The 12,439-nt window shown below is 43.3% G+C and overlaps 1 protein-coding gene across 2 annotated transcripts in view; it reads right to left on the bottom strand.

Moving 5' to 3' along the window:
* Positions 1 to 12,439, bottom strand: part of LOC144738979 (C-myc promoter-binding protein-like) — a 134,256-nt gene that overhangs the window by 106,842 nt on the left and 14,975 nt on the right. For both annotated transcript variants that reach the window (XM_078621984.1, XM_078621991.1), the window contains exon 2: positions 1,344 to 1,667. In XM_078621984.1, the coding sequence (XP_078478110.1) occupies positions 1,344 to 1,654 (311 nt within the window). In that variant the 5' untranslated portion in view covers positions 1,655 to 1,667. The remainder of the gene's footprint in view (positions 1 to 1,343; positions 1,668 to 12,439) is intronic.

Genomic DNA, 12,439 nt, shown 5'->3' with positions numbered 1-12,439 from the left:
TTTGTTATTTTGTAGTGTTGTTTATTTTTCCCATGGGTGATTTATTTATACGTACATATTTACTCCAGTTGTTAAGCATGGTTGATAGTAAAATCATGTTGACGGATAATTTGAGTGGGTGCCAGTAAAAGTTCGTTAACATGACCAACATAACATGTTAGCGGTGATGCACATTCCGAAGACTGTGGCCACTCTGTGACCATATCAAGAGCCTAAATCCCAAACTACAGAATTAAACAGAACTAACTTGTAAACAAAATCCAGCGGAGAGGCATTGTGACGGAGCACTTGACTCCCAATCGGAAGATTATGAGTTCAAATCTCATTCAGAAAGTGACTCAGCCCATCATCTCTCTGGGGTTAAAAAATAACTACCACTTTGTGGGAAATCAAAATATAAGTTCCACCCAATGTCCATTGGACATAATGTGTAAAATGTTAGACATTCTAAAATGTTAAATAACTGCTTACAATAAAATAGAATAATTATTTCATTATTTAAATTTGTAACAGGGCACAGTATTTACTCAGTCTTGGTCAGTGAGAATATTTCGGAGGACGTTGAAAATATGAGGCAGCCAGGTGGTGAGGTGTCAATCAATTAATAAATTAATTTATTACTTTATCTTTATACGTGACTTTACCGAAAGAACCAAAGAGTAATTCCTGCAGTCATGAAAGCTCCAAATTAAGATTGTGTCAACAATTGCCCATGTATTAGTAGGTATAAATATGAATACAATTTTAAGATGTTTTTAGCCAATTAATGAGTGTGCATGCACGTGAAATGAAACCAGAGCACCTGGAGAAACCCTACGCATAAGAGGGGGCAACACTATCCCATACAGATGTAACAGATGGAGTCCACATTTGCTGTACTGCCTTCTCCTGGCAAGCCAGAGTGGCACCTCAATGCCCATGGGAAAGGAGTTTCACAACATTTGTACTACCCACCAACCCACAAGAGTAATAATTGTTCGTAACTAAAAAATACAGAAGTTGTCGCTTGCAAAATACGAAACAAAACAATCCTTACGCATGTAATTCCACTGCTGGATGAGGGCATCCCCACACTGTGGATAGTGGCAGTTAATGACCATACTTCACCACGTTGGTCAGTGCGTGTTGGTGTTAGGCTGTACATATGACCATGGTTTTACCATGCTTCAAAACTGGATGCTTTCCGAGGTCTTATGAATTCAGGTGATGGTGTTTTGGTCTCCGATGCGTTTTCGAAGTTTCAGAAGAAGCTCCCATGTACGCATGGAAAAACTGCACACCGCAAACGTACGCAGCATGTTATCCCCCCCCCCGCCAATGTTGACTTGATGGAGCAAACTCACCCAAGGTCGGTGAGCGGAGGTTTGTCCCTGCCCCTGCGGTAGCACAAGTAGATCTGTGGACTCTTGAGGCTGCCGTGGTTGAGGTCGGCGGGCAAGCCCAGCGGCGTGCTCTCGATGCACGTGAAGCCCTGCGGCACCTCCTCGCCGTGTGACTTCACGATGACGGCCACATCCGTGATGGGCGCCTTCGGCCGGGCGGTGCGTGGTCCCCCGTCCGATTGGCTCATCTCCTCCTCCAGGGGCCGCGACGTGTCCGTCAGGCCGGCCAGCACAAAGTAGTCCGCCACACGGGGGCCCTTTTCTTCCAGCATGCTGGAATAAAGGCTGGCGATGAAAAGGGTTTCACTTGTTAAAACAGGCGTGAACGTATCCTTAGTACATACACGAGCGACTCTGCTCTGTGTGGTGTAATGGTTAACACAATAGGCTTAGAAGTAGAAGTTCTGAAGTTATGAGAGCTGAAACAATGGAGCAAGTTTTTTTAACCCCCCCTCACCCACCTATGCCTATGTCCACCCAGCAGTTTATAGATGAGTAGGTTGTGTGTGATGGATTAAGATCAAGTGGAGATACTCCCACTTCTTCCGAGAGCAGGACAAATACACTTTCAAGGGGCTCTGGAGAGCTCCCGCTAGTGGAGGTGCTTCTACCAGCAGAGGCGCGAGAAATAAAATTGAGGGGGGCACCTTCATTTTTTTACTTTTGCCGGGAAAAAATAGGCAGCTGTGCAGTGTTTTTGTTTAGCATGCATAATGCACAAGCGCTATCTTGACAAATTAATGCCATGGTCCATTTGGCAACAATAAAGCACTTAATTTGAAAATTTACTTGTAACAAAATTTGCAGGATGTGCTACCTTAACCACGGTGTCTCGAGGTCACGCCAGACCACGTCACACACTCGTTGTGATTTGAGTTTCATTTTAAAGCCAATTCTTAAAACCATTATTAAATATAATTGGTAACTATTATGACACTGAAGTTAGCATCACGATAACAGTCCTAATACTTTAATTCTAGAGTTGAAGTTTTCGTGACTGCAAGGATTCATACTCTTTGGTTTTTTTCCGGTAAAGTCACGTAAGTAAAAAATAAATAAATTAAAACAACTAAATACGTTTCGGAGGCAACACAAGCATCCTTCATCAGGTGTAAAAAAGGCACGGCAAAATAACTAACTCTCGCTACAGTTATTTTACTGTGCCTTTTTTACACCTGATGAAGGAAGCTTGTGTTGCCTCCAAAACGTCGTGATTTAATTTAGTTGTTTTCATTTATTTTATTTTAATTGATTGTTTTTACCTACGTGACTTTACAAAAAAAAACAAAGAGTATGAGTCCTAGTAATAGGTTTTTACCCTTTCAACTGTTACAAAAACTGACACCTTTATACAAGGCATCATGTTTGCAATAACCACAACACAAGCAGTCAAAATGCAAACAAAAATAAACAACTCTGATGATGATAATGATATGCACTGTCCTTGAAGTTGATTGGTCCACACCCGAGACAGCTTTTCTTAGAGCCTAGTCTCCATTGGTGTTGGACCAGATGACGCCAAAAGGCGTACAACTCAAAGACAGCGCACTATCAGAGTATTGAGAGCTCGGGGTAAGCATTTACATTATGAGACCTCCTTTACCAGTGGCAAAATATAGTAATAGGTTTTTACCCTTTCAACTGGTACAAAAACTGACACCTTTATACAAGGCATCATGTTCGACACCTTTATACAAGTATGAGTCCTAATACTCTTACGACCCCCCAGGGCCTGTGGTTCTGAGACTCTCTTGAGACCGTGACGTCACACCAGAAAGTGCCCTGTTTGCATTCGGCCACTCGAAGCCACAGTCTGATGCAATTATCCCAATTTCACCCTCATCTTGTTCACGTGCAAACACGCGGGAGATGAAGCGAAAGGGTCCTCTCCTCCTCTCCCTTGTCCAGAAGCCATGGCTCAGGCAAAAGGAGCAGTCCGTTCGCAGTCACGTTCAACATAACACCACTTGAGGCACCGTGGCAATTTGCACCTCCCCACTGTTTTTCGGAGCAGATAGGAATTGCACCACCGGACCTTTCTCACTGGAGCGATGAGGAATATGAGTCGTGCTCATTAACAATTAATATAAAAGTGGGTGATGCAACCTTTTTGTTTTGTTTCACACAGACATAGCTCCGTGTTGTTGGCCCATGGCCAGCCACAATTCGCAAGAGACCCATGTCTCCCGCTTGTACACAACAGAGATGCATTATGTTGTGCTGGCTGCTCTATTCTAAGTGCCCCCCCCCCCTGGCTATAAATGAACGTTTTTCTTATCCGTCACTCTTTTTATCTTGGCATCTTTAGGGGAAATGAGCATTTATTAATAATTACAGTTTGCGGCCGCTGCCTGCTGCAGACAAAACATTTTAATATAAAAGGTGAGGAAAGGATACTGCCGATTATCTTTGCATCCTCTTTATGTCATAATCGAAGAGCTATTAGGCAGGTAATACCCCATCAATTATTTACTGATTGGATGTAAATGCATATTTTCTTAAAACTATAAGAAAGCTTTTCTCAAATCCATTTGACAGTAAATATTCAGGCAGGTTTTAGAGGACATCATCTAGCCACATGTTCGTCCTTACAAACCTAAACTGTGCAATGCATTGGCTTTTATGTGCGCATGATGCAGACTACGTGATGAGTGCAGCTCAGTCATTCAGAGGCCTCATTTACACCTGGAGAAAACACTGGGTGAGCAACTGTACAGGCGGTGAACCCACCCGTGATGTCACGTTGGTCCCCTGGCACGAAAACTAACGCTGAATGAGCTCACAATCACACTGCTATTCTTTACAGCTTTGGTTTTACAGCTGGGCAGAAAGGGAGTAATGATACTGACAACGCATGCATCCACACGTAAGGATTCCCATAAATACACACAAGTTTACCAGCATAATTGCCAAGTGGTACGAATTTCACCTTCATAATGGAGACCCCTTTATATGGAAATAAGTGGCAAAAAAATAGATAAATTAATACATTAAGATAACAATACTATGTTTTCTTCTCTCTACCATTGCAGCAGACGAGCACATTAGAACCGGTGATGGGGGCGCTGTGGGCTCCATCAATGAGCAGATAAGATCATGAGTAAGGTGGTGGCAGCAGCAGCAGCAGCAGCCACTCACTGACATGCTTTAGCATCTTTGAAGACATGGTCTGCGTGTGTGGAATGTCATGACCTATCACTGTGGAATGCCATGTATCCCAGTTACCTGGCCAACACGGACTCAGAGGAACTACAAAAATAAACGGAAAATGTTGGTCAAATGTTTTTCGATCAATGAATAAGCATGTTGAAATCATCTAATGCTGACAGGTCAGCATTGGCGAAGTGAGCTGTCAATGTTTAAACCACATAGTTTGCACGCCATTGAATTGTGATGACTAACAGGAAAACCCCACGGCAGGGCTACACAAATGTTTAGAAAGTGCAGTTAGCTGTTGCTATGGGACTGATTTTTTCCAAAGACATTGGTATGTGAATCAGCAATGAGTACAATGCTTAATCATAAAGCACCTCCAATTAGCACAACTGGCTACGTACCGTGCGAAAGAAGTTCAACATATACATGTATGTCATTAAAACAAGTTAAGTTACTATCGTACAATCCAATCAAATTTGGATGTATGGAGTATCTTAATAAAGCCGCAGTTCAAACTGTTGTACAGAAACGGTGAGCATATTTTACTTGTGGAAGCAGTCAGGCATAGGCGGAGGTAAAAATCGAGCTCTTGAACCAGGACTTGAGAAGGGGCAAGGGAGTCAACAGCTCAGATGGGTCGAGGAAAACAAATTCCAGACCCATTGGGGCAGTGGAGTGTTTACAGCAGGGGTTTGCAACCCTTTCCGAGTGAGGTGCCACAATGAGAATATCCCAGCTCCCAGTAGGATGAGAGGGCCATGTGATAACTTAACAAACGTGACGTAGTGTTGGTGAACAATGTGGGTGTGGTAGCCAGTTCATGGTGAACAGCCCATCGAGTGTTTGATTGCCACTCTTTGGTTCTTTCGGTAAAGTCATGTAGATAGAAAAGAAAAATAGCTAATAGATCACGACGTTTCGATAGCAACACAAGCCTTCGTCTTCAGGTGAAACAACACAGCAGGCAGACTGCTGAGGCAGGAGAAAACGTAGCGAGAGCGCTACTGCAGTCAAAGGTTATATACGTTTGTGGTGGGTACAACCCAAGGGGAAGTCGGCGGGGCTAGGGATGGAATTTGCAAGTAAATGTAAGGCGAGCAAACCTCGGCTAATCCGAGGGGGGAGGGAGGAGAGGGGGAGGGGATGCTGTAACGGGCGAGAGGGTGGGGATGACATTTACAGAGGGACCAAGGTGATAGAGAGAAAAAAGCTAGCAAACTTAGAAATGTAATGCAACTCAGAGAGTCGGCCAACACAACAGTTAACACTATACCTGGTTGATCAACGTCTTCCAAAGATTGCTAAATTTTGCATCCATCTTCTCGGTTGAAGTCACGTGTGGAAATCCTCCCCGTAGAGGCGGTTCAATCTGGATTTGAAGCTTTCGTGACTGCAGGAAATAATACTCTTTGGTTCTTTCGGTAAAGTCACGTACCCTTGGATTGTACCCATCACAAACGTGTATAACCTCTGGTTGCAGTCGCTCTCTCGCTACGTTTCCTCCTGCCTCAGCAGTCCGCCTGCTGTGTTCTTTCACCTTAAGACGATGGCTTGTGTTGCTATCGAAACGTCGTGATCTATTAGCTAGTGACCAATTGGCATGTTCTGTTTACGTGACAACCCTTACCAGTTGGCAGTGTCGGGTGGTGGCGGGTTTTAACGACACATTTATATATTTACGCGATCTCACCCAAAAAAAAACTCTATTATGGATGATATTGGTCGCGAAAGTCTACGTGTTAAACAGAGCTATGTAGCTCAGTGGGGCTACCTAGTAAAATAAAGAGTTGAGTTTCTTTCAGTCTTCGGCCTGTCAAAATCACAAGGTCGGTCGTATCTGGGCCACAGGCCACACCCATCGGTATATACAGTGATATGATTAATTTTACAAGACTAATCCAGGGAGAACATGGATAGGTGACCGTCTGGACAGGTTATTCAAAAAGACACTTTACATTTACAAAAAAGCCCCTTATTTTGCATACAATTTGATGAGCATGTGTAGGAAATGTTATGCAATCATAAGCAATCGTAACCAGTTAAAAGGCACTGTTGTAAGCAGGCACACTACTGCCTTAATGTTGAGCTGTCTCACCCCATCTGGATAAAAATCCGACAAGCAAACATGAGCAATACAGTAGAGCCCACGGCTTTCCATATGCATTCTTCCAGCTGTGTATCTAAATACTGAGGCTGCCCCAGGAATGCCCCACGTGTAGGTATACATTAGTCATGCAATGATTCAACCCCTTGCAATCCCATGCAATCCCATGCAATCTCGAGACATGACCCAATAATTATACGCAACATTTACGAATGTAAAACAATCGCTTCTTTAGCATACAATTTAGTGCAAACATCGCGAGTGGAAGAACATGCATTAACCGATTACTCGATATTTTGTTACATGCTTATTATTTATACTGCAGCATACAGCCTATATTGGGGGGGGGGGAGTGGCCCAGCAGTTAAATGCCCTGCACGATGAACCATACAGCCTGAGTTTGAGTCCCAGTGACGACTAATATCAGTGGCGAATGATATCCGAATCAGTCCAGGGTCCCCCTTTCACCAACCTACCCTGACCAGCAAGGCGAATTATGATCAATCCCCATGACCGAAAAGGCATGGGGCGGGGGACTTTACCACATATATTAAGTTATAGTGGATACAACAGCACCGTTCGCTACTAAGTGACGGCCACGTCACGACAGTGATTGTGACAAGCTAGGTGCGATTTGAAGTCACGTGAAGTGTCAAAGACTTTCTGGCAGGAAGACACTGAACAAACCCCACGTGTTGTGAGTTCATGAAGATGACTGCACTGACTAGAAAAAGCTGGATTTGAGCATGACCTCAGACACACAAGCGCTACTCACAAAAGGAAGCAGGAACCTTTTAAGCAAGAATCATAATAAACAGGAAACAAATGCTTGTGGGTGGTGCCTGCGCTGGTTGCCCATGTTGTGACCACTGCTATTGATAACCTACGGGGGTCCAATAATAAATAGTACTGCCACGGGCAGCAGCAGGCAACATCAAGACAGCACACAAGTGCTTGGAATGAATTTGACAGCAGCAGGCAGCTGCTGCACTGTACTCTGACATGCAAAGACGTATCCCTTTTTTTTCAAATATAAGATTGTTAAAATCCATTCCACAAACGTTCCGATTCCAAAGCAATTGCACGTACAATTGTTTGCATATGTACTGTTGTAAGCTAGATCTAAAAAAAAATTATCAATGGAAAAAACAAGATTCACAATGTAAAGAAATAATAATCCACAATACTACAATGAAAGGAATGCTGACGTGGTGTAATGGTGAGTACACTGGACTGGCAATCAAGAGAACGCTTGTTCCATCTCCCAGCGCAGCAGTTGAAACAATCAGCAAGTTCTTAAATCTCCCGACTCTGTCCACATGGCAGTTTAACCAGGAACATCACATACTCTTTGGTTCTTTCGGTAAAGTCACATCGGTATAAAATAAAATAAATCACGACGTTTCGGGCACAACACAAGTGTCCGTCCTGATGAAGGATGCTTTACCGAAAGAACCAAAGAGTATGGATTCCTGCAGTCACGAAAGCTTCAAATCAAGGTACATCACAGTTTGTCTCTAGGCTGGTCGTGTGTGGTGGGGTAAAGTTTGGGTGCCCCCATCTCTTCCAAGACATCTTGCCGGCGTGGAAGAGTAGGCCAAAGTCCCCTCTAAAGGGGCTCTTCTAGTGTCCCCTCTATTGCAGGGGTTGGCAACCAAAATAACAAAAATAGATATTTTTTTTAATTCGGTAAAAAACACTTCATATTTCAAGAGCCGCAATACACGTGAATACGAGAAATGTTCCTTAACAAATAACATCACGAAGCAGCCGCAGGTTGCTTACCCCCCCCCCCCTGTTCTGTTGGAAGCCCTTCGGCCAGCAATGGAATGAGCAAGCGATTGTAAGGGCTGCCCCTTTTTCCTTTACCTGTTACTGCAGGGCAAGCACACACACACACACTTGGGTTAAAAATGTTTCTGCTAAAAGATCTTGTGTCATATACAGTATTCTAAATATTTGAATACTGCACGTTTGATATATATGATTGTATATTTCAATACTTTGCATTGTTATGAATTATTTGACATTCCGGCCTGGCAAACTCATCAACCGAATAAGCTCGTAGATTTAAAATGTAATACTGCTGTAAAGTACGAATCAAGAAGTTTATGTTCCACTCAACAGGCTTTCTTCATCCAAGCACGTCTCGATGAAGCGTGGGACATTGCTATTGGATGTTACTGCACAGGGAAGCCAGATGACACAATCCAAAAAGTGTTCAATACACTTGCCTGTGCCTCAGCAATGTTTAAGTGGCCGATGTGGATCATGAACAGTGGAATGCACCAAACTTTATGTAGAAGCCTTGCACCTCTTGCCAACCATTCTACCCATAGTTGTGTAGATCAACCAATGCCTCCGTCAAGACTTGGCTCTCCATGTGAATGCAATTGCCATGTAAGGTTTTGTAAAAAAAATAGAAAGTTTTTGTTAACTAAATGAGTGCTAGTACTTGGACAGAAGAGTAGAGCTCACCTATCCACTGTTGCACTGTGAGTCACTGAGGACTGATCCTAGACACAATTTGGCAAGGATGAGGCTACAATAAGGCTTGAGCATATCTCAACTTGTGCATCAACTATCCAAGTGCAGCAGAGTTGATGCATTAATAAGCAATCTTGATTTGAAGCTTTCGTGACTGCAGGAATCCATACTCTTTGGTTCTTTCGGTAAAGTCACGTAGGTAGAAATAAAATAAAATAAATCACGACGTTTCGGGCGCAACACAAGCATCCGTCATCAGGTGGGAAAGCATGGCCTGCTGCTGATGCAGACTGTTTTTAAAGGTTTGAAACCTGCTGCATCAGCAGCAGACCATGCTTTCCCACCTGATGACGGACGCTTGTGTTGCGCCCGAAACGTCGTGATTTATTTTATTTTATACCTACGTGACTTTACCGAAAGAACCAAAGAGTATGCATGAATAATAATTACACGTATATATAGATTTTCATCAAGGATCTCAAAGCACTGTACAGGACACAGCAGCAGCAGACACTCAGAATAAACATTATTGAATAAGTAAATAATTGGATTGTATATGACAGATCCGCAAGTGACCTAAGTTAGATTATAAGAGCTGAATCATTAAAAGCATGTCCTATTGTTGAAGCTTCATTACTTTCACTCATTCATCATCAATTTATTTCGAAGGAGAAATAAAACACACTGTATATCATACGCTCGCCTGTATTCTAAGGGTCCAATTAATGTATTGGCAAATGTTTCTTGTCGTCAGATTTTTGGCCCAAATGTGTCAATGTCTCCATAACTCGCAATGCGGCAAACTGGCAAGGCGGTGTTTTCGGTCGCATTGTCAACATGTAAATTGGGATCAAAATACTGGTATTTTTTTCTCTCTTCTGAGTCTGGGTGATTGCATTATCTCATTCAAAATATTGTATTCATGTTGAAATCAAGAAAAATCAACGTGTCACATATGCAAGTTTAAATGCACCTTCAAAGAACCTTGCTATGCTCTACAAAAAGGATCCAACCAGTGGCGTAACGACATTGTTGTCAGCTCAGGGGGTGTGGAAATCGGTCAAGTGGGGCCCCAATATTTGATTTGTCTCGCACGGTCGCACCACCGAGGCTCTCTATCGCGGCTGCTCTTGCCTAATCACATCATTAAGCATTTTCGTTTGAAATTACTTTTTATTCTTTTACACTGCTGTCGAAAACATATCTCACGGTAATTGTCAACGGGGCCTCAACTCGTAGCTATGGCAACCAGGAGGTGTGTGGGGGGGGGGTCAAGGCACCTCCTCTGCCTCCACGCTAGTTACGCTTCTGGACCAACCTGGTCATGTCCAGAAATATATACAGACGCGTATGTGCTCATCTCGCTTTAAATAGGGAAATGTAATATGGGATCACTGTAAGGTTTTAATTTTCAAACTTGCCTGCCAGGCCAGCTTGTTGCCGTAACGTCAAGCTGGGCAAGACCTTCTTCCTGCGTCGTGCTGGTCAAGGCCGGAGCGGTGAAACATCTGTTTGTGGTTTGCATCTTGACTTGTCAGATATTGCGCGCGAGTTCAACTGCGAAGGCTGTTTGTCGTGGAAACAAAACAGTGTTTCGTTGTGCAGTCAATTCTGCTTACAACATCGCTTCTCGGTGCCAGTTCATGTGTTCGCCCCATGCCTCACAGTCTGGCTTTGTATGTTTAACTGTCCTCTCCAGTTACAGGCTTTTTTTGGAAACGCAAACGATACATAGCTACCATTTGCTTAACAGGAAAACGAGTGATATTAAGGGATCACATGAGCAAAGGTGTTGAGCCAAAAGCAGACTGCTTGAAAATGGCGTACACATTCAAATTTACCATCCATGTAATAAAAGACTAATCTGTGTGCATGTTTGTATAGAGACCTCGTCCTAGAAAACTCTACAAATTTCAATGAATGAGGTGTAATTTGAAAGCCCATGATACGCATCTTTTGCAAATGATGTTAAAATTAAGACGTGAACTTTGGCCCGATAACTTGGTTAATTAAGATAACACAGGCAGACCTTGCTTAGCACCGTGCAGTAAAACTCTTGATTCGTTATAGCACTCTCTGTTCGGGAGAAAACGTGTGCTGAATAAAAATCAAATCAAAGTATCTATAAAGCGCTTTCCGAGTGAGAACACGCAGCAGCGCAAGCCAGGGCAAAGGACCCGCCCCCAACATTCCATCAGCCAATGAGAGCAAAGTACGCCGAGCCAATCAGAACCCACCCCTGGCGATTCGAGTATCACGATTCGATGTCACAATTACATGAGAGAAAAAAATCGATGTATTTAGCCAGGTGAGAACTCACACGAGACCAGCATCGAGTCTCGGGCTCCACCTAAAAAAAACCTCACCACAGACATTTCGACTGAGCGCATCACTCAGATCACGGAGCTCTTCTCAGCTTCCCCACCGTGGCCTTGTACGAGTACAGTACACAATACCTGCTGAAGTTATTTATTCAATCATGTTTACCATACTCTTTGGTTCTTTCGGTAAAGTCACGTAGGTATAAAATAAAATAAATCACGACGTTTCGGGCGCAACTCAAGCGTCCCGTCATCAGGTGGGAAAGCATGGTCTGCTGCTGAGGCAGACTGTTTTAAAAGGTTTGAAGTGGGTGTAGCCTAAGGGTCATAAAGAAGTGGCCGGGGCTAGCGATGTTAATGTGAGAGATTAGCATGTAACTGTAAGATAGAAGGAGAGTGGCACGGAAGTGGCTATGTTAATGTGAGGGATTAGCATGATGTTAATGAGAGATTAGCATGATGTTAATGTGAGAGTTTAGCATGTAACTCTAGAAAAGGAGGGTGAGCATGAGAGATCTAAGAAAGAGGCATAGAGAGAGACACAGAGTCGGAAATAACAGCTGAAATAGGCAGGTAGGATGGAAACATCACAGTCAGTTAAGACTTTACCTGGTTAATAACATTGTTCCAATGATTGCTCAGTTTGTACCCATCCTCTCGGTTGAAGTTGTGTTTATATGTCTGGATGGCTTCATGAACAAATCTCTGAAGGTAGCCGGTAGGTTTGCAGAGTACCTCCGTCTATTTCGTGTGAACACATGGCAGATCTGAAACTGTAGGACTAATACCTCTGCCGTTGCTGATCATTGTTTTAACGCTGTGGGCTCACACGAAATAGATTTTTCCAAGACGGAGGTACTCTGAAAACCTACCGGCTACCTTCAGAGATTTGTTCATAAAGCCATCCAGATATTTAAACACAGACACAACTTCAACCGAGAGGATGGGTACAAACTGAGCAATCATTGGAAGGACGTTATTAACCAGGT

The sequence above is a fragment of the Lampetra planeri genome, chromosome 3, assembly GCF_965212315.1.
Source record: "Lampetra planeri chromosome 3, kcLamPlan1.2.h2, whole genome shotgun sequence".
NCBI lineage: Eukaryota > Metazoa > Chordata > Hyperoartia > Petromyzontiformes > Petromyzontidae > Lampetra > Lampetra planeri.
This window is presented reverse-complemented; position numbering and strand designations above follow the sequence as displayed.